Source organism: Excalfactoria chinensis, chromosome 1 (genome assembly GCF_039878825.1).
Source record: "Excalfactoria chinensis isolate bCotChi1 chromosome 1, bCotChi1.hap2, whole genome shotgun sequence".
In the NCBI taxonomy this organism is placed as follows: Eukaryota; Metazoa; Chordata; class Aves; order Galliformes; family Phasianidae; genus Excalfactoria; species Excalfactoria chinensis.
In genome coordinates, this window is record NC_092825.1 from 86,671,763 (window position 1) to 86,693,688 (window position 21,926).

The 21,926-nt window shown below is 38.1% G+C and overlaps 1 protein-coding gene across 2 annotated transcripts; it reads left to right on the forward strand.

Annotated features, from left to right (window-relative positions):
* The first annotated feature begins 1,346 nt into the window (after positions 1 to 1,346).
* On the forward strand, positions 1,347 to 20,655 carry ARL6 (ARF like GTPase 6). Of its 2 annotated transcripts, XM_072327654.1 has the most exons (9): positions 1,347 to 1,476; positions 3,635 to 3,785; positions 5,701 to 5,762; positions 8,409 to 8,477; positions 10,984 to 11,078; positions 14,677 to 14,806; positions 16,221 to 16,276; positions 16,397 to 16,409; positions 18,816 to 20,655. In XM_072327654.1, exons 2-9 carry the CDS (start codon positions 3,663 to 3,665, stop codon positions 18,850 to 18,852), a joined length of 585 nt encoding a protein of 194 aa, XP_072183755.1. In that variant the 5' UTR covers positions 1,347 to 1,476; positions 3,635 to 3,662; the 3' UTR covers positions 18,853 to 20,655. The 2 variants fall into 2 exon arrangements, with proteins under 2 accessions (XP_072183755.1, XP_072183764.1); XM_072327663.1 differs by lacking the exon at positions 16,397 to 16,409.
* Positions 20,656 to 21,926: the final 1,271 nt, after the last annotated feature.

The window sequence follows — 21,926 nt, forward strand, 5'->3', positions numbered from 1 at the left end:
ATTATAGTGACCTCTCCTGTGCTTACCACTGAGCACTTGTGCTCTCATGTACACTTTTTCCAAATGCACATACAGTTAATGATGTTAGGGAACAGGCACTGGAACAGGCTGCCCAGGGAGGTGGTGGAGTCTCCTTCTCTGGAGATACTCAAGACCCGCCTGGACGCCTACCTATGTGACATGGTGTAGGGAACCTGCTTTGGCAGGGGGTTGGACTCCATGATCTCTGGAGGTCCCTTCCAACCCCTACGATTCTGTGATTCTGTGAAAACTATACTCTTTAAGAGCTCCAAACAACCCCAAACCTTTAATAATAATGAAAGCAACAATGAGAATTAGAAAGCCAAACAATAGACAACGTGTCAGTATTTTTAACCTTTAGTGTTTAGTGTGAAGCACGTTACGACTAAAAAGATTTTTTAGCAGCTGATTTTTAAGGACTGTGCACATTGCCACCAAACAGCTGTTACTACTAGCCTCGCTCCTCCCCCCAAGGCACCAGTTAGCATGGTAGTCTGAATGCACAGGTACATATATATGCATATAAATATACGTATATACATGCAATAAACAGATTACAGTTTATTGCAACAAGGGATGGAGCTCTGAAGGAAAACTGCCTTTTCAAACCAAGGAACAGCACAGACATTTCGGGAAGCAGGTGCTGTCCACCCTTCACTCATGGCTTCTGTTTAAAAGTAAAATACAAACCCAAAGAGATGTTTTAGATCTGGCAGCATAGAAATAACAGATTAGAACGAGGGGATTGAAAGGGTCTGAGGTGTTGGCTTCCCAGCATCCATTTCTTCCTGACCTTGTAGGGTCTCATTAAGGTCTCCAGTGGAGGGTATCAACCTGAACACTGGGGGAACACAAGCAGTCTTTAAGTCCTACCAATTCCTTGAACAGAAGTAAGATACTCAGGGAAACTCATGCTAGAGATCCAGTTGAAAACTTGGTGAGACTTTTTAAGGATAGCCAGGGTGGCCTCGGTGTCTAACGGGGGACTATAAGAAGGTAAGGGACAGACTGTTTAGCAGGGTCTGTGGTGGCAGGACAAGGAGAAATGCTTTCATACTAAGAGGAGAGATTTAGATTGGATTTAAAGGAAAAGGCATTTTTCAATATGGGTGGTGAGGCAGTGCTACAGGCTGCCCAGAGAGGTGGCAGACACCCTGTTAGCTATGGCATTTAAACGCAGGTACGTGGCAGGAAAGAGACTGCATTTTAGTTTCAACCTACCACGTTTTTTAAGCCACCTTAAACCTATATACCAAACACACAACCCCTGGCCATATCTACCAACGTCACTCTGCAAAACCGAAAGCAACCCGAGGCACCGCCCACACAGGGCAGGGCTCCGAGAGGCGCTGAGTCGGCGCCAACGGCAGGAGTTCCCCGGAAGCGGCGTCGGTTACCACGGCAACGGCGCAGGCGGTGGCGGGGCTCGGCCCGGCCGACATTTCGTAGGCCGAGGTGTGTGTTGCGAATGGGGGTTTGGAGGTTGTGCGTGCCGTCGGGTCGGATGGGTTAGCTTTCTGCAAGGGAGTGTGGGCAGGGAGCTCGGTTCTGCTGGTTCAGGGCTGCCCTCGAGGCGCAGCGGTTCGCACTCGCTGCCTGTTGCTGCGTGAGCCTCCGACCAAAAGCTGTGCTGAGGGGCGGGCCTGGCAGCGGCTTCTCGGCTCCGGTGCTGGGTGATGGGCCACACTGGGCTCTCCCTGGCTGTGCCGTGCCGCTGAAGCACGCAGCTGCTGCTTGCAGCTGTGGGTCGTGATGTGTAAGTGCTGTGTGCGGGGGGAGGTGGCTGTAGCCCAGCATCTCTCCAGAGCCGTGCAGCCCCGGCTCTGCTTACAGCAGCGCGCTGCTGCTCTGAGTGCCTTGTGACTGTAGCTGATGCCTCGGACGGACTTAGATTTTCAGGTAGAGAAGGCTATTGGAGTTTGATAAGTTCCTGGGCTGCATGCTGTCTTAAATAATTTTGGGGTGTATGTGATGCTGTATGTATCCTTGCAGGCTGTAAGCCATAGAAGTGTGTTTTGAGTTCTTGCATTTTTCTCCTTTTTTGTTTTAAGAGTGCCTATGAGCTTCTCTCCTTTCCAGCTCCGATATCTGTTTTCCTCCCAGGCCTCAGAGTGAATGTGTGAGGTTGCCCTGAGTTAGCTTGTCTCACTGGGACTGACAGCAAGTTTTGAACAGACTGAAATATTTAGCAATGGAAAACATATGTAATTCCTCTTACATTAGTCCTCCTTCAACATCTGCCACACTGTTCTACAGTCTTCAGGTTGTGGTTAGCTAGCAGAGCTTTGTACTTAAATACTTTACTGGACCTTCTACGCTTAAGGTTTTGTGTTTTTGAGAGCTGCTGCTTTACCCAGCGATTAACACTGGGCTGATCTCTGCATTACAGCCTGTAGCAAGTCAGCTCAAAAATGTAAAACTGTTGGTGAATGTTTCCTATAGGGAAGCCTTGTGGTTTTATTTTGCAGACCTCACTTCTAGAGTTTATAGATGAGACTTCTGGTTGGACTAGAAAATAATGTCTTCTCGAGCCGGGGTTTGTGAAGTTTACTTGATAATAAACAGTAAGCTTTAATCTGCTTCCAGTGCATATTAAAATAAGGAGTTGGGTATAAAGTAAGTGGAGTTAGAAGAAACCTCCTGATTACATTTTTTCTTTGAGGGAATAGCTGTAGGTAACGTCAGGATTGTTTAATCTGTTGCTCACAAAGCTGCTCTAGGTTACTGCCATACCAGTTTCCTCAGGTATAAATTAAATGCCTTGTTACTGAATGTGTCACGGTTGTTTGATTTCAGCTCATAGGGGAAGTTGTTCTCAGAGGATTTGGTTCGGGGTAGACGAGGCTTATCCTCTTAGCAAAGTGTGCACAGCCGGGCACCCCATGGGAGGTGTGATGGAAGCTCCTGGGAGTGCAGCTGCCTGCTGACTTAGGACAGTGCCGTTGGCAGAAGCAGGGCTTTGGCTTCCAGGTGGCACACAGACGAGTGCTGCATTGTCTGGCTTACTGTGTGCTGAACCTGATATAATCAGGGTTTCTATTTGTGGCACATGGGATCTCAGTTGACACGTGCTAATGTCTGCAAAGCCCATTACAATTAGAGTTTGAACTGAATTGGCAGCATGCTCCATTTGCTTCCAGGTTCAGCAACTCACATTAGCAGGTGCTGAGGAACGTAAATATTGTTTTACTTTGTTGTGTAAGTTGTGATGACTGAGGGACTATGGGCAGTTTGAAGTAAAATGCACTTTACTCCCTTTCTGTGGGTTGAGTGGCAGGTAAGAGGGTGTTGGAGTGATGCCCCTTACTGGGGCTGCTTGGAACCACCACAGAGTTGTTGTCCAGTGAATTGAGGACGGTTCCTTTACATAGACAGAGCTATAAGCAGCCGATCTCGTTCGTGCAAGGGCTTCTTGGCTGTAATCAGCTTATGCTCCATTTGCTTAGCATAGCGAGGGAACCTGCTGCGGTGGTGTTTGTGCAGAGTCTTATTCCTGCTGTCCTTTGAAAAGTTTAAGGGCTTCTTAACCACATGTCCACTTGCTGTGCCAGTGCTGCTGTCTGCGTCGCCCTTTTCCAACAGCTATTCCCTCCTCGTATTTTCTGAACAACAGGTGATCCGTGTGTATTTGACCCAGAACTATGGGACTGTTTGACAAGCTAGCGGGGTGGCTTGGGCTGAAGAAAAAGGAAGTTCATGTTTTGTGCCTTGGTTTGGACAACAGCGGCAAAACAACAATCATCAATAAACTTAAGCCTTCAAATGTAAGTAGCCTGTTTTGTTTACTGTTAATGTTTTACTGAGGAGCTGATGATGTGAGCTGTTATACTGAATGTGATTGTGAAAAACATGCAAAGTGTTGTTTGATTTAGTACTGTGGAACAAACGCATCTTAAGAGTTCCAAACTAACTGAAACTAAGTGTAAGCAGTCACATGCATGTTATGAAAATGTTTACCAAGGAACCAACATTGTTAATGGTCAGAAACCCCTAGGTAAAAACGGGTTTGTGATACTGAGGATCTGGAACACCTTTCTTAAGTCACTTAAATGTTAGAGAACTTCACTTAGGATTGATTTGCCAAATATGGATTTAAACAGTTGCTCCATGACTTGTATTTGCTTGCATTTATCATGTTTCATTTAATGTGTTTTTGAGAAATAATTAATATATGACAAATAATGCAATAATAAATAGCGGGAAGATGAACGCTGGCAGGTGATTTCAGCAGGTTTGAAGCAAAATAGCTTCCAAAACAAATAACATCAATACTTGCAATTCATCCAGTGAAAAGCTTTTGCTGGGCCAGCTGATGTGTCCAGCATCGTGGGCAAAATTTAAAGGAGACTTCCCTTGGTTCCAGATGTGTTTATGGTAGAGAAATAGATCGGTATTGATGGGCGTGCTCAGAGGCAGAGGTTTGTGTATTGTGGTTATGGGAGTTTGGAATGCTTTGAATTCTTTAATTTGTTGTTGTTTTTGCTTTTTTTTAAATCAGGACACAGCTTTTATTTTTTTAACTTCAATGGAACTTTTCTTGAAGAATACCACGGGCCTTGTTTAAATATGTAACTTCATAAAGTCTGCTACTCTTCAGCTGCTACTTTGCTGTAGGAGCAGTCTTTCTATTGTCTGGCAATTAGAAGTGTTTCTCTGCCTGTCTGCAGTTTTTTCTGCTGAGCCCAGTAAATACATTTGAAATGCTAGAGATGTTATTTCTGTAACAGATTTTTCTCTTGTTGGAAGGAACTGTCAATTTATCTGTTCATGATGGTGAAATGCCACTGTCATAATAAAGCTGCGGGTAGATGAATAAACTAAGCTGTTTCCCTTGTATGTGAGGAGTCAACTGCTTTAACAGAGTTTTTAATAAGGGGCTCTTTGAAGTTTGTGAAAGGATTGTGCATTGCTTTCTCAGCTTTATAACTTAAGGATCTTTCTGTAATCTAAATGTGATCTTTCTTCCTGCTCAATATTATTGCTTCTTGAAGGAGCTATTCTGTTGTACCAACTCAGCTGATAAATTAACTGTGGTAGCTCAGCAGTGAACCTGGTTACCAGTCAGATCAACTGATAATGCTTTACATTTTCCCCATTCCTCTGTGACAAATGATGATTTCTTTCAGTGATCTGGTAGTTTGAGTAGAACTACAATTGGGTAGTAGTGTAATGCCTGCTGAATTCTTATCATTGTGAAACCAACCCCTCCAGCCTAGTGGTACACACTGAGTACTGCTCATCTGGTATTTCGATAGAAGTGTACCCTCATTTATCACGTAGACATGGGGCATTGTGCAGACTTGTTCGTGTTAACCACGTATTTTGAGCTTTGACCTCAGTAGCAGTCTTTATGCTGTTATCTTCTGTTTATTAAAGAAATAAAGATGAGATACATTAATGTCCAAACGTACACACACAGCCTAACGTAAAAGAGTGTGATCTCGCTTCTAAGGCAAAAACGGCTTCCATCTGCAAGGCCTTTGTCCAGTTGCATCCACTCCTCTTGCAAGCAAAGGCAAAACCTTGAATATACGGTATCTGGATTTATAAAAATCTTGTGGTTAGCACTGTATATTCTGTATTGGGAAAAACAGACGTGTGATGTATTGATGTTTCCAGCCTAATTCAATATTTTCATGTTTCCTAACCTGATTTTAAAATCTATACTTTCCTTTCAAGGCTCAAACTCAGGACATTGTTCCAACAATAGGATTCAGTATAGAGAAATTCAAGACATCCAGGTAATGGATCCTTTAATTTTCTCCCTTTTAACTGTAATAATACACAGTAGTTGGACTTGAATCACTCTTTCAATATGATGTAATTGAATATAATTGGTGATGGTATGACAAAACACTGCAGTATGCTGTCATGTTGTAGTATCCAGAAGTCGTAATCACAATTCAGCACTGGCAGTGCTAGAATATATTCTATGGTTTCTGCTGCTGTAAAAATAGCAAATATAAACAAGAAGTGTATGTAAGCATTTGATTTCTCTCAAGGGTTTGAGAATGGAGCACTCTCACAATCTTCAAGAGAGGCGGTAGCTTAGATGGTAACTTGTATTCCATTAAGTGTTCTCACTGAAGAGGCTCTGAAGAGCTTGCAGACTAATCTCATTAAATGAAAAGTGGTGGTCACAGCCTTAGCAATGTAAAGATGGGAGGGGCAAAGGTCAGGAAAGGAAGAAGTTACTGAGTTGAAGGCCAAGCTATTAGGAAAGTTAGGATGTATGAAAGTGATTTGGTGAGACAAAGGTATTTCAAGGAGGTAATGTTAGATATGATTTTATTATACTGTAACCTTCACACTATTTTTTTAACTGGTGCAGTCAGTCTGCAAGAAAATTATTTCTTCTTTGACCTGACATGTGGGATTGATGGGTTTCCTGTTTCTACGGGAGGCTCACAGCTGGGTTCTTTCTCAGTAAAGCACATAAGACAGGCTTTGGGTTTGGCTGTGTATGAGTTTAATTCTTAACTCCTATATTACTTTCCCTTAGTCTGGTCCTGTAATAGGAGAAATGATCTGTAATTTTGCAGTGTAGATCTAAAAAAAAAAAAAAGAAGCTCTGTGAAAGGGTATAGACTGGAAAGGATGTTTTGAGATCTTCATTTCTGGACCTGCTTGTTTTGGTATTGTCATCACTCTGGGAGCTATCTGGGACTTCCTAAACCACCAAAACCTAATTTTGCTTCCAGCCTTGCTTCTGTAGTCATTTCAGAAGTGGATCAGAGTTTACTTGTAGTGTTAAATTGGTTTTGGGTTCAGTATTTGGGTGAACTTTATAGTTGCAAAAACTTGTCTTTTGTAGCTTGCTCACCTGCAGTAACTTATTATTACCAGAATGTGATGTTTTTCTGAAGTTGGAGTGTTTGGGCTTTTTGTTGTTGTTGTTTATTTCATAAAGCTGCGTTTGTCTACAGAATCCTTTTGATCCTGTTTGTGCCTATGTAGTGACAGGATTCAAGATAGGTTTTGGAATTTAAGTTGCGACTCTTTTGAATTGCTTGAGGAGAGTCCCTTGAGAGACAATCCTGAATGGCAAAAGGATCTAAGAAGGTTGGATATTCCCTAAGAAGCAAATCTTAAGGCTGTAGAAGCTGGCCATTCCCATGTGCGATAAGATGAACTGGCAGAGAAGAAGACAGGTGTGGCTATCAATTGAGCCTCCTGGGAGTAGAAAAAGAAAGCTTACCATCTTTGGAAGAAGGGGCAAGCAACTGGAGATGAGTACAGGAATTTTACCAGGATATGCAGAGAAAAAAAAAACAAAACAAAACAGAAAATCAAAAGCCCAGCTAGAACTTATCTGTCCACCTTTGTAAAAGATAACAAAGCTTTTACAAATACATTAATAACAAAAGGAGGGCAAGGAGAATCTCTGTCCTTCATTACCATGAAGGATGAGGAAAAGACTGAGGTACTCAGTGCCTTTTTTGCTTCTGTATTTAACAGTCACTGCGGTTATCTTCAGGGTACTTTACCACCTGAGCTTGAAGACAGGGGTGGGGAGCAGAATAAACTTACCATAGCTCAGGAGGAAAGACTCAGCAACCTGCTAATTCACCTCGACTGTCAGGAGTCCATGGCCCAGATAGGATCCACCCAAGGGTACTGACAGAACTGATGGTAGTGCTCACCAAGCCATGTCCCATCATTTGTCACCAGTCCTGGTCAACTGGAGAGATCCCATTGGCTGGAGACTTGCAAGTGTGATACCCATCTACAAAAAGTGTTGGAAGGAGGATGTGGGAAACTGCTGTCAGACTCATTTTAATATCAGGGAAAGTCATGAAGCAGATCATCTTAAGTGTGATTATGCAGCACTGAGGGGACAACCAGGGGATCTGGCCTGATCAGCATGGACTCAGCAGGTCCTGTCTGATCAACCTCATCTCATTCTAAAGCCAAATTAGGAGGAAGAGATCTGGATCAGCTGAATTAATGAAGTGAAACCATTTGTATGAGGTTCACGTGTAGATGTGGCACTGAGGGAAATGGTTAGTGGGCATGGTGGTGACGGGCTGATCTTCATGGTCTCTTACAACCTTAATGATTCACAGATTCTATAAATTTTATTTACTCAATATTATAAACAATGGTCAGTAGTAATGTGGTAAAAGGAAAGGTTGAATGAGAGCTTATTTTGTATTCAGTGCAAATTTTTATAATTGATTTTGCTCTTTAAACAGATAATAAACACATTTTCTGATGTGAAATACAGTAATACCACACAGCTAAGTAGGGTAGATCGAAGACAGGTACAGTTTTGAATCTTTTGTATATGGTTAGGATTTTTAATTTTTTATTTTAGTTTTGTCAGAGTAGCAAAGAAAATGGCTTGATTCTGTTCTTTGTGTCTAACTTTCTTCTTTCCTTTGCAGTTTGTCTTTCACAGTATTTGATATGTCAGGCCAAGGCAGATACAGAAACCTCTGGGAGCATTACTACAAGTAAGTCTCTTATTTGTTTTAAAACCTTACTGTTCATATTAGCTGGCATGTACATTGTTTAGACAGAAGTCTAATTACATTTAGTGCTCAGAAATAATTCGGAGAAGACTTGTGGGGTTTGGCAGGAGGTTGTTGTAGATAAAAGCATTTCCTAAAAAAAAAAACCAAAAAACTGGGGTCTTTTGTAAGTTGTTAACTAATGCACTCGCGGGAACGTCTCATTACTACAGAGATTAGGAGATAATGCTATAGATGAGATTGCTCTTTCTTCTATAAAATTTTAGTCCTGTAAGAAAGCACCAAGGTAAATTAGGTTTTTTGCTTCTGTGTTTCTCTGTGGGTAAGACACTTTAAGACTCAAAAAACATTGGCTGATGGTGTTTTTGGTGGTAGTGATTGTGTTGTTGTTTTTTTAATCTTAGGAGCCTCAGAGAATGAGGTAGTACATATAAACCAAATATTCTTAATTCACCAAAATACATGTTATTTATTAAGCAGGATACCTGCCATATGTTATATAAGAGTATGTTATTTGTGGACTGATATTCATGGAATGGATTGGTTTGGAAGGGACCTTAGTCTTTTTGTTCCAACCTTCCTGCCATGGGTGGGAATATTTACTGCCAGATCAGGCTTCCCAAAGAAAGCCCCATCCTTGAACACATCCAAGGATAGGGCATCCATAACTTCTCAGGACAGCCTGTTGCAGTGATTCACCACTCTCATAGTGAAGAATATCTCCATAATATCTGATCTAAGTCCAGTTTAACTAGTGTTCTGGTTTAAAACTGTCATCCATTATCCTACCACCACATACCCTTGTAAAGATTTTCTCCTCATCTTTCCTGTAGGCCTCCTTTAGGTACTGGCAGGTTGCTGTAAGGCCTCCCCTCAAAATCTTCTCTAGAGGTCTATGTCTCATATGAGGGGCTTGGGAGCTTGATGCAGTACTCAGAGAATTGCCTTATTGGTAAAAGACACGGTTGTCTTTTTGTTTGTTTATTTTTTTAGTTTAGAAATGTGAAGGTTCATTTCTGTTGTTTCAGTGTTCTGTGATATCTGCTGCTGACTCACATGAGATAAATATTATTAAGTCATGCATAGTGGTTATATTTTCAGTTCTGGAGATTATAATGTTTAATTTGATAGAACTTGAGGTATTCTTTAATTGAGGATTAATGCTTCATCTCCTTTCCATGCAAAAAAAAAAAAAAAAAAAAAAAAAAAAGAATGTGTTAGCAATTCAGAAATCTGCGTCGGCAAGAGATTTTTCATTGTTGTTCATGAATTAATTGTTTTTCCCAGAAATTTTAGCAGTTAATTCTGATTAAGTGCCTGTATCTAAGTAGTTGCCTTAAAATGCATAAAGCTTTCCCTTTTCTTGTATTTGGCTTGAAACTTCATTCTAGGATGTCCTCAAAGGGCGCATCTTAATTATTTGAAAACTCTTGTGTTCTTATCACTGCCAGCTGTTTTTCAAATTATTTTTATAGTAAAGATGTTCTGGAGTCTGATTGTTCTAGACCAATGTTATATAGTCATAAAAAATACATAGGCCTTTTCAGATTATATTCAGAAGCTTTATTTATTGTTGAAGTTCTTTATCTCAAAAAATAAGGAGCGTTCTCATACAGTCATAGACAAGTTATTTCTTTTGCAGTAAGCCTAGGACTGAGTTTTTTGTTGTGTTCTGATTGAAAGACAAAGGTAGATGGGGCTGGGTGAAGAAATAACTTGTAATGGTCTCAGAAAAATGTAAAACAAAAGAGAAATAAGTATTGCATTAAAATGGAAATTACAAATATTTTTTGTGGGTCTCCTATAGCAACTCACTGAATTGTTGGAACTTTCTTTTGCTTTGAAGTAAGTCTCAATAAATGAAAAACAAAGTCATACAGTATCAATAAAATGCTGAAGTCATGTGCTGAATAGCACGTGGGTATGTTTTGTCTGTAGTCATATTGCCAGCAAGTTGTCTTAATGATTTGAATTAGTTGAGAATGTTCACGTCTTGTTCAAAAACAAAAGCGATATTAATGCAGACTGTTGTAAAAGTTAAATAATCCAAATGTGCCCTAGTTGCTAAACACGTGGACGTGCATTTTATCTTTGGTGAATGCTCAATTTTATATTGTTTATTCTTTTCCTACACTGCTTTTAGTGTAGGAAACAAAGGATTTTCACTAGAAACCTTTCTTGAGTGTAGTGGTTTTGATTATGTTTTCAGAGTTTTTCACCTTGGTGGTGGTGAAATCAGGATTTCCAAAGCTTCTGTTCTTTAGCCTGAACCCTGCGCAAGTCACACAGCTAACAATCTCATGTCTCAGAATTTATGCAAGTTACCAAAAGGTTGAATTTCAGAAATAGGGCTGGATTCAAATGTTAAAGGTAACGAGAAAATGGAAAAAATTGGGTTTGTTTGCCTTTTCTGGTGTTTCTTCTGAAGCCTTAATCACAGTCTAAGAGAACCTATAATTTGCCTCTTTGCTCTTTTTATGTTATGCAGAGAAGGCCAAGCCATTATTTTTGTCATTGATAGCAGTGACAAATTAAGAATGGTTGTGGCCAAAGAAGAACTTGACACTCTTCTGAATCATCCAGGTGAGGAGACCTCTTTCCCCTTCTGTCTCCATATTTGTTATATTGCAGTAAGAACAGCCCTTCTTACCTGACACATTCTGGATATATTATAAATATTTTAAATGTGCATGAATACTGAAATGAGAATGATAGTCTTGGGTAAGTTTTTGGGTTGTTTTCTTTTTCTTCTTGTATACTTGCGGAGTTTTACAAACTGATCATACCTAAGTTGAATACATTGAGTTGGACTCATCTCTTGTTAATCTGTACATAACAAAAACAGCACTGGTTTGATGAAGAACAGATTTTGACCTCTTGAAAGTTAGAATGCTGTCCGTATGTAGTGACCAACATATACACACAAAAATTTGCTTTTCTGATTTTATTTTTTTCTGTGAAGATGGCCAATTCCTTTAATGTAACTTTACTTATTTAAATCTCATCTTTTTTTTTTTTTTTTTTTTTTTTTTTTTTTTTTTTTTTTTAAATTATCCTCATTTCTGGCTATCACGTATATAATTATACCAGACATTTTCAGTTGCTTATAAAAGGATAAATTGGATGGATGAAGATATGTGAGGATTCACAAGAAGGCACTTGTTTTTAAGGGTTTGTTTGTTTACTCTGAGACTGCATTCTTTTAAGTTTTGAGATCAGTCAGTTCTTCCATTATTCACTTTTCCACAATTGGAATCAAATTTATGTACTTCTAAGCAATATTCAGTTTTGTCTGGCTTTTGTGATAATGGGTAGTTGCTTCGAGCAACTAGAATGTAAAATTCATGCGGGAAATTTAAAGTGAAATTATACTGCATTTTTGTGTTCATTTGGCCAGTAGAGCCTTAACTTGTAGAGTTACTTTGCTGGCACTAAGAAAGGAGAAGCTGGTTTCTGTATTTCTAACCAGGGATAGTGATATGTGGTAGGAGCAATTGTATTGTTACAGTTTTTTTCCGCGCAGACTGCATCTGATGCATGAATGGATCAGCAAAGATGTGGTAGCTGTGTGTGAACTGACTGAGCTCTCTTTGTTTCGCGTTCAGCAGTATGGGTTACTTCAGATGCACGCACAGAAATGGCAGCCTTGCAGAGTTCAAGGGGAGGGTAGAGGTGAACCAAGGGCTGAAGGTGGATTACCTATGGATTAAGGAATTTTGTAACAAAGCAGGTATTAACCACATTTGTAAAAAGGTGATTCTGTAGATAAAATGGAAAGCATGGAAAACCAAGGATGAGAGGTCAAGACTGCTATAGTGTGTTGTGAAAATATTAAGGCTGGGGAGATGCAAGCTTAGGTGTTTTGTTTATGAATTAGTAGGTTTCTAACACTGATCTTGCATGTTGGGACTGTTGAGTTTTTGATAAATTTGATGTCTTCTAATTTTGAAAGGTCATGGCTGTGGCTACCTAGAATATTCCCTGGAACCTAAAACAGATGATTCTGTGTTTTTGCCTTGGAGCAGCTTAGGTCAAGTGCAGTAGTAGTGTTCTTGTTTTATTGGTTTGGATTTTAATAGATCTTCAGAGAAGCAAAACATGTAATGTTTGGTAAAAGTGATTTTTAACTGAATTAACCTACAGCTGTTTTACTACAGTAATCATAGAATGGAAATGTTGGAAGGGACCTTTAAGATGATCTCATTCCACTCCCCCTACTGTAGGCAGGGACACCTCCCACTAGACCAGGTTGCTCAAAGCCACATCCAGCCTGAATGCTTCCAGGGAGGCAGCATCTGCAACTTCTCTGAGCAACCTGTTCCAGTGTCTCACCACCCTCACAGTAAAGAACTTCTTCCTAATATGTAGTCTAAATCTACCCTCTTCCAGTTTAAAGCCATTTGTTCTATTCTTCCTCTGCATACCTTACTTATTGCTCTTCTTTGCTTCTGCCTCTGTAAACCTTAGTTCAAATGTACGTGTTTTTTTAAGGTTTAAATGCATGCTGGTTAACAACCTTATGTAGATTCCAGTCCCTGAAAATTTTAGGCAATCCTTTAGTGTAACAGGAAGTTCCATCTCTTTTTGCTGGGTGTCGTCTAAAGTGGTAAAGTGAAAAGGAATGTGTAATGTGAAGTGTTAATGATATTAGAAGTTGTACTACCTGGGACTGCTTCAAGGATCAGAGCCATTTCTTTTTTAGTTGTAGAAGATACTGTCCACAAACACATAACATCTTGTTTAATGACCACTGTTATATATATTATTTTGTTTATCAAATTTGAGCATTTTGCAGAATCACAGTCTTTAGATTACCTGCTTAGATGTTGACTCTTGGGTCACTTGCCCTCCAACACATGCTTCTGTATAAAGAATATTGAATGTATAGAAATTTCATGTTATTTTAAGTTGCCCATCACACATCTGTGGTGTTTGAGTTTTCTTAATGTGTTAGCTCATAACTGTTTGCAACAAGAAAATGTTAGCTTTCCATTAATATCAAAAGTTGGAGGGGAGATAGGAGGCAAGAACATGACATAGTTGGAAATAATGTAATAAGGTAGGAAAAATGTAAATATCTTTGGCTATCAGATTATTTAGCAGATATCTAGGGAATAGGGGACGATGTCTTCCATCTTCCCTCGCAAGGTCAGCTGACTTACATTTAAGGCTCCAAATAAATCCTTCACTTGTTTCCTGTGTGAAGCATCCTTTTCCTTATACTGTTCTAAGAAATAGAATCTTCATCAGTTGTTTGTTTTTTTTTTTAAAGATCTTTTCCTGTCAAGAATTTATTGACTTAACTCTACATTTTGATAATCCTGTTGGATTGATAATCCTTAGTTGATTTATTTATTAATAATGTGAAAAATTCTTAGCAATGATACTAGTTATTTTATTTTATTTTATTTTATTTTATTTTATTTTATTTTATTTTATTTTATTTTATTTTATTTTATTTTATTTTATTTTATTTTATTTATTTCTATTTTGTACTCTTTAACCTAACATGTATATTTCATTTCCTTGTAATGGCTGTTTTACCTTCTGTGGTAATCAGAGTGGCTTATGCTTTTGGGTATGCTAGAGATTGGCATCGTACCAAGGTCATTGGTTTGCTCTGTGGTTCCCATTGCTGGCTGAGGCAAGCTTCTGGAAGTGAAGCCTTAGTTCAAGTGAAAGTAGGACAAGAGGTGTCTGGACATGCGTATCTTTTTCCTGTTTCATGATTTCTTTTAAAGAAAGCCAGGGATGCTCTCCAAGATGTTATAAGATAACACAGACTATTTGTATGATTCTGCTTTTGCGATGATATGAATGAATGCAAATCATTTTTAAACATCCACTTTACATATCCAGTCTTCACTAAGCAGAGATGTGTAGTATTTTTAGGGAGCTGTTTGAAATCCTGCTCTTCTTCACCAGCAATTTATACGTGCAGCTTTATATAAGGTAGGGGGACAGGTGGGTGGAAGATCCCAAAGCTTCCCAGAAAGTTTGTGGGCATTCTTGAAGCATGCATCAGAGGCCAAGTGACACAACAGCAAGCATCTTGGTAGGATGCAATCTTCAAAGAGTTGCAGTTACAGGTGAGCAAAATATCTTTTATTATTTGCAATTTCATGCTTGCAGAGATAGTGTTGAGTATTATCATAGTAGTTCTGCTTCTACTCACTCCTAGATATTAAGCACCGTCGACTGCCTATTCTTTTCTTTGCTAACAAGATGGACCTCAGGGATGCAATATCATCTGTGAAAGTATCTCAGTTATTATCATTAGAAAACATCAAAGACAAGCCTTGGCATATCTGGTAAATTTTCTTTTTCTTTCTTCCTTTTTTTGGTGTTAATTTGTACATTCTATTTGTTAAATTGTAATTTGTACTATTCTATTGTACATATTCTAGCACTCTCATGCCACTAATTATGTAATACAAACTAAACAAGCCAGATAAAATGCTGTGCTGCAATATGTGGAAGGAGTAGAAACACTACAATACTCCCTGTGAAATTTATTCTAAACACACAACACTTTCATGTAGACCATGACTTGAAAATTTTTGCGAGAGATCTGTTACCCAAATAATGAAAAAGAAAACTTAACCGAGCTCAAAATGATCCTTGTCAGAAGAGTAGCTGCAACTATTTTTGCTGGAAAGTAGAACTGTTGTATCTCCTTTCTGGGAGGATGTAAAGATTTCCTATAGATAATAAAAAAAAATTGTATTCACACAGGAGGGGAGAGGGAAAAAAAGTCTTCCATAGGTGCTTTATAGGTGTTAGATTTTTGTTTTACGGAAGTTCTCAGATATTATGAATTAAAAGTAAAATCAGCAGCTTACATGCTGCTTACAAATAAACTGTTCATTTACACCCTTTACTATTAAATTTATTTCCCTGGGTGTTATCACAGAATCACAGAAATTTTCAGGTTGGAAAAGACCTAGAAGATCATCTAGTCCAACCATTACCAATACTTCCCAGCTAAACCATATTCCTCAACACAACATCCAAACGTTTCTTGAACACCCCCATGGTCGGTGACTCTACCACCTCCCTGGGCAGTGCATTCCAATGCCTGACTATCCTTTCTGTTACCCTTTATGTTGTGGTTCCAGCTTTACACTGATGGATTCTCAAGCTACTTAAAAAATAGTTTTATAGATAACCACAATAACAGCACAGATTTGCTGCTGTGCTAAATTTCGTAAGTTGCAGAATGAGAAGCCTTAGGCTGTTGCACTCTTTTAGATTCTCACTGTTCTCATGTCAGCTTGACTTTATATATAGACAGTTCTAGGGTGCATAGGAGTCTTGACAGCTTCACAGTGTGTAGAAACTGCATGGGAAGAGGGTCAGAGCTACTTCATTTACTGTCTAAAGTAACACTGATGTATCTTCTAACAGCATTGCCTGCAGAGGGTGTTGCTTAAGTGTATCTGCAGCAGAATAATGTGGCTCTCCATTGTGTAGGTGCTCTTCCAGAGCCCCTCATGTTCTAGGAATGATTCCTCAGCCTGAAACTAGAGTAGTTTCTCAAAATAAAATAGGCCACATCTTAAAATGGTGTTCCTACCTTGGGAATGCAACACGTGAGAAGCAGTCTTCTCCAGGTGAAGAAAACTAAACTGTAGTTTATGCTAATTCACAATTCTGAAGACTACAGGTTTAGTGATGAAACTGGTATTATTGCAATATTTTTATTGTTTGGTTTGTTTCTTTCAGTGCCAGTGATGCTCTTAAAGGAGAAGGCTTACAGGAAGGTGTGGACTGGCTCCAAGGTATACTGTTCTGTACATAATTATTGCTCTATTTTCATTCTGTTAAACTCTTTGATATTTATTTTTTTTAAGTTTTTTCTTTATTTCCTTTGTTTTCTTTCTGTCCAATTCTGCTGTCAGATCAAATCACACAGTGAGTATTGATGCTCTGTTTCATACTTACCTCTTACATGCAAAGATCATATCAGATCCTCTGCCAAAAATACACTATGAAATGTTATGTATACTCTTACAAACAGAGCAGAACAGATTCACTTGCAGAAATGATTCCTGGTGCTCTTGAACTTCTATTTGTATAGCAGTAATTCAGTTTATACTTTAATTTATTCTTACTTTGCTGTCCCTGTTTTCCATATCTCATTGTTGTGTATTTGGAAACAGTGAATAAGCAGGCTAGAAAAATAAGTACACTGCTTTCAATCATTCAACTTCAGTTCTTTAACTAGCTCAGATTATAAGGATTGTAGTGTATGTGGACACTCATAACTACATAGAAAATAAGGGGTCTGGCATAGACAATATTTTACATATGCACTCTCAATTGCGAACCTGGTTTGTTTGCTCTGTATCTCCTTATGTTGCATATTGGTAAGGATCTGGTCTCCTTTTGTCCTCCCGTGTACAGCTAAATGTATAGAACAGTGACGTGTGGTATTGTTCTAATTTTAGCTCCCCCTATCTAATGTTCATTGCTTGCATTGTAAATGCATTAGGTAGTGTAGTATAATCTGAGAAGAAAATGTGTGTGAGATGGTTTGCCTGGATAAGTGTTCTGTGCTGTGGTAGCCACTAGATGTCAGCAGTGTACCAGATTCAGTGCCATTAATTTCCTTAAAAGGTGTACCAAAATATCTAGCATTGTACCTGATTGTCCCCATTTGTTCATGGATACAGTTAAAATGAAAATTTCTATTATATTTTTAAGGAATAAAAAGTTTGATAATCTTTTCAGAGGTTGGGATGCTATCTGGAAATTGTGTCTCCAAAGAGATTTGTTGCCTAGCAGAGGGAAAGTTTGCATCCTCTAATATTAAGAAGAATTTTGTAGTGGAGAAGCAGCATCTTACTACAGAACCCCCTTCACTGTTGCTTTATATTACAGAGAATAGATTCCAAATCACGTATTTCCTACTTGTAGGCATAGTTCTCATTTTGTGGTCTCTTGTTGGCTCCTGGGCCTCTGCTTGTCTTTGATGAAAATTCTAAGTTTCAGTCCAAATTTGGAGCTGGTGATTTTGTACATTGCATCAAGCTACTTAAATATATTGTCATAAAATATTTAGACAAGCATTTGAGGTCCTTTTAAGTTGTATGTGTCGATTTCTAAGCTCTGCAAGTAGGTAATTGTACTGTTGCTTATTTATAAAACTCTTTGTGGCTATTCATTTCTCACGAATAGCAGAACTTACTAGTTTTCTGAGCTGAAATTTTTCTGGCACAGGTTTTACCTAAAAGAATAGCCTCTAGCTCCCATCTCAGTCCTACCTAAAAGCTTAAGTGGGATTGATTTTTGAAGTGGATTGTTCCTAAGTCTGTACAGCTTAGCGGTTATACCTTCATTGGATGAAGAATAAACTTCAATTCCAAGAATCAGTTTCTAATACAATTCTCTTGCCCATTCCTGGAGCACTGGAGAGGAAAAACTGGAACAACTCAAAGTTCTGTTGGATTTCTTGGGCATCATAAACTTAAGTGAAGGAACAGACACCTGTTTAATGAAATGTACAGTACTTTTTGTTAGCAAGAATACTTTTCTCAGTTCTTTTCTCCAGACCCTTTTGCAGCTCTTCGTAGGTTTACTGATTTCAGAAGGGACAGATCTTGATCTTTTTTTTTCCCCTCAGCAAATGCTGATGTTGCTTATTGCCATGTTTTACAATGGGGATTTTTATTGCAACACCATATCATCAGTAAGGTAAAACTAGCTTGTCTCATGCTGCTCTAAACATAGCTCTCGTTCCCTAGTACTGCTTGTAATTAAACCGTGCTGACACCAACATTTTATAATGGGAATGCAATATATTTATGCTAACGAAGAGAACATTTGAAGTAAATTTGGAAGTGGCAATTAGGCTCTCTGTGTGGAGAAGCATGGTTACTGAGAGCAAGGATGCTTCCATGTGAATTATGCAAAAGCAGACTTTGGTGTTCATGGCTTTTAGAGATTTACTTCTAGTTTAGTTATATGGAAACTGACATACACACAAATAATTGAAATGTGTTTTTCATTGTTTTCAGACTTCATTCTCAGAGTTGCAGTTTGTAAATGTTAAAAGATGAAGTATGTGGAAGATTATTCCTCTATGGTAACCTATGTTTAGGGAAAACTGCTTTGCTGCAGAGGAATATCAGTAGCAGATAACAGAGCAAGCTGAAAATAACACGAACTTCATCGTTGCCTCCATTTTAACTACACCAAAGATATCTACTGGTGGTGTTCTGTAAAATGGACATACTGGGTTTATGTATTCAAAAACTGAAATGGAATAATAATTCAGCTTACTTGTAGTTAATAGTAGATTTATCTTTTTCTTGACAGATCAGATGCAAGCAATGAAGACATGAGAGATAAATAAAAGATGTATGGCGTTCTTTCTTACAAACTTCATTAGCAGCTGAAAAGTTCTTTGAAAGGAAGAAAGGCCTAAAGAAAATGGAATACTTCAGCTAAATATTTTGTGATGATTTGTTTCCTTTTAGTAGCTCTTCCAGAAAAAGTAAATACAGATAACATAGTATCTCAGGTGTATACACATCCATGAATTAAATTGAACTGTGTGACTGGGGAGCATATTTTAAACCAAAAACATGCAAGTAATAAGCATCTGCATTCATTTGAGTTTTTGGTGATAATTAGCCATGGGGCTTTATGCCACTTCTGGGGGGGGAAAACAACTCTTGAACAAGTGGAAGTATTTATATTCCTGAGGAAGAGTAGTCAGTACTTCCTGAAATGAAACTCTATGAAATACCTAAAATAGAGTCCCTACAATAGGGTTTTTTAACTGTAAGTTTTGACGTTGGGATTTTTTTCAAGTAACCATCTGCAATAGACTACTAGAAGAATATTTTGAGGTTAACGTGGGTTAAAATGTTAATTGCAGCTTTTACAAATGACTGCAGATGTTTTAAGGAATTTCACATTATTAGATGTTACAAACATTTTTTGTGCTATGTCACAGTTCTGTTTGCATTCCCATCAATAAAACTTCAGATATACAATGTCATGTTTTTGTTTGTTTAAACATAAATGTGTTCATTGATGGCCTCCACACAATAGAGATATTTTCTTTTCAGTTAATCTCATTTGGAGTTTTCGTCCATTTTTTTAAATGCAAATAGGATTTTATAATAAAACAGTTACCTCTTAATCTTTTCTTTTTCTTCTTTTTTTAATTGCATATAGTTCAACTTTCTAATAAGAAAGACTGCAGTTCCAGGCATTTATGGAGCATATGACTGAAAATTATATTTTGGAAATATAGTTAAGGAGCACCAGTCTACTAGATCACTAGAATTTAATATGTATTATACTTGTCTTGTGCATAAAAACTATTTTGCTTTCAAGAATGACTTTAATAAACTTTCCAACTTCAAAGATGCACTCCAGGTAACAAATTAAGCCAGTGCTAAGCATTGTCATACCACCTCTTCCCCTTTTAATGCCTCTTCCCATGTCTGATTAACAGGAAGACTTGCACTGGGAGTGATGAAGGTGATTCTTCATTGTATTTTACTCCCACTAGCTGATTCGTGTGGGAGATGCAATATGTAGGTTTTGCAAAATCTTTTTCCCCTACTTTAACATGTAAAACACAAAAACATTCTGCAAGCAATGCCTATAATAGCTCACTTAGTTAATAAAAAAATATTTGGAGCAAATGTATTTTGAGCTTTATTAAACAGCTTATTCTAAGTCATCTGCTCTGCTCAAGGGAATGCTTACTGTAAAAAGCCTTTCTTACAGGATACTATTTTTCTGACAGTTGTTTGTCATGAAAATATTTGCTCTTGAAGCCTGCTTCTGTGCCACTTTTGGCTTTCTGTCAACTCTGCATCTAAAATGTATATAATTAAATATGTAAGAGGAAAAGCTACATATAACTGAGAGGTTTTATTAACTCAGAATTTTGTGGCAAATAACTTTTGGTTTAGTTTGTGTTGGATATTATGGTAACAGTATTTGTTGGAAGCATTTTTTCATGGTGTAAATATTTTGTAATTATTCTGGTTCACTGAGATGACTTATTTAAAGGAGATATTTATTTTAAGAGGGAATTATTTTTTTCCCCTACTAAAGCAAGATTTAAATTCTTAAGTAATATCTGTCTCCATTTCAGCTTTTATTGAATAAAAGTGTTACTGTACATGGATCTTAATGGCTTGCTGATGACTTCTTGTTTATGTTGGACCACACAAAGTCCTGTGTTTTTCTTATGGATTGCCTTTATTTTCATGGGAAGCTGTTTGAACTTAGTGCTTTGTTCTTTCACCCACAAATCTGAGGGAAGTACCCTATTACCTTCTACTTTTTGCTTTCTGATGCAATTAGTAAGCTCTTTGAAAACAGCAGTTATGTTGGCTACGATTACTTTTCCTCCTTCCTTTTTTATTTTTGGCACCTCAGTAGAGGTCTTTGTGTGGGATAGAGATTTCTTTGAAGAAGTGTGGATGAGGATATTCCAGTGTTTCCTTTTTCCATTATTGATTCAGCCATCATGCGTCTCCTAGAGCATTTATGATAATTCTAAGGAATATAAAACTGCATTTTTTCCTCAACGTTACCTTACGTGACAGGTTAAACACAGCTGAAAGGTAATAGAGTGACAGAAATACTCTGTGAGACACTTTGATCTTGACAACCCACACAATGTGATGTGTGGTTGCTCCTTTGCTACATATTTATGTATTTTCTTAAAAATATGACTGATCACCTATAAGACTGTATAGCATATTTAATTGAAATACAAAGAAGTCACTTATACATGCAAAGTGCTGCCTCTTACATCTCCTTTTTACAAGCAAGGGATAATAAAGGTAATGTGTGGATCTGAATTTTTTCTAGCTTTGCCTCTGGTACTCGGGACACAAGTCCCTGGGAATTTTGTGTGTTTAAACCTGTAGCTGCATGAAGGTATGCTGAGATTCAGCATGGCCTGATGACTCCTGGACAGTTTTTCTGCTGAACAAGTGGATTTCTAATGTTAGGTTGTAAATGTAATGGATCTGTCTTTTATCTTTGCAAACTGTAGTAATATGCACCTTGTTTTTTATGTACTAATGAGAAAGATAGTTTGCTATGAAAGATTAGAAAAAGCAGAACAGTGGTATTGCTTAATTGTCTGCAAAAAGGCATTCTTGTGTGATAGATAATACAAGGAATGGTAGCATTGTATTTCAGTGCTCCCTTAAAACAGCTGTCCAGATGCCTTGCTGTTGCTCTCAGAAAACGGGTTATAGCTTTGAAGCTGTAACTATGAAATAACTTTGTTAACAGTAAGTCATAATAATGCTGATTTAATATATTTGTCTTATAGTTAACTTTTCCTATGTGAAATTGGATCAAAGAAAATAGAACTTCCAAATGATAGCTCTCCTTATCATTTGCCATCTCTTCCTTTAAATATCTCTGTCTTGCCTTGTTACTGTT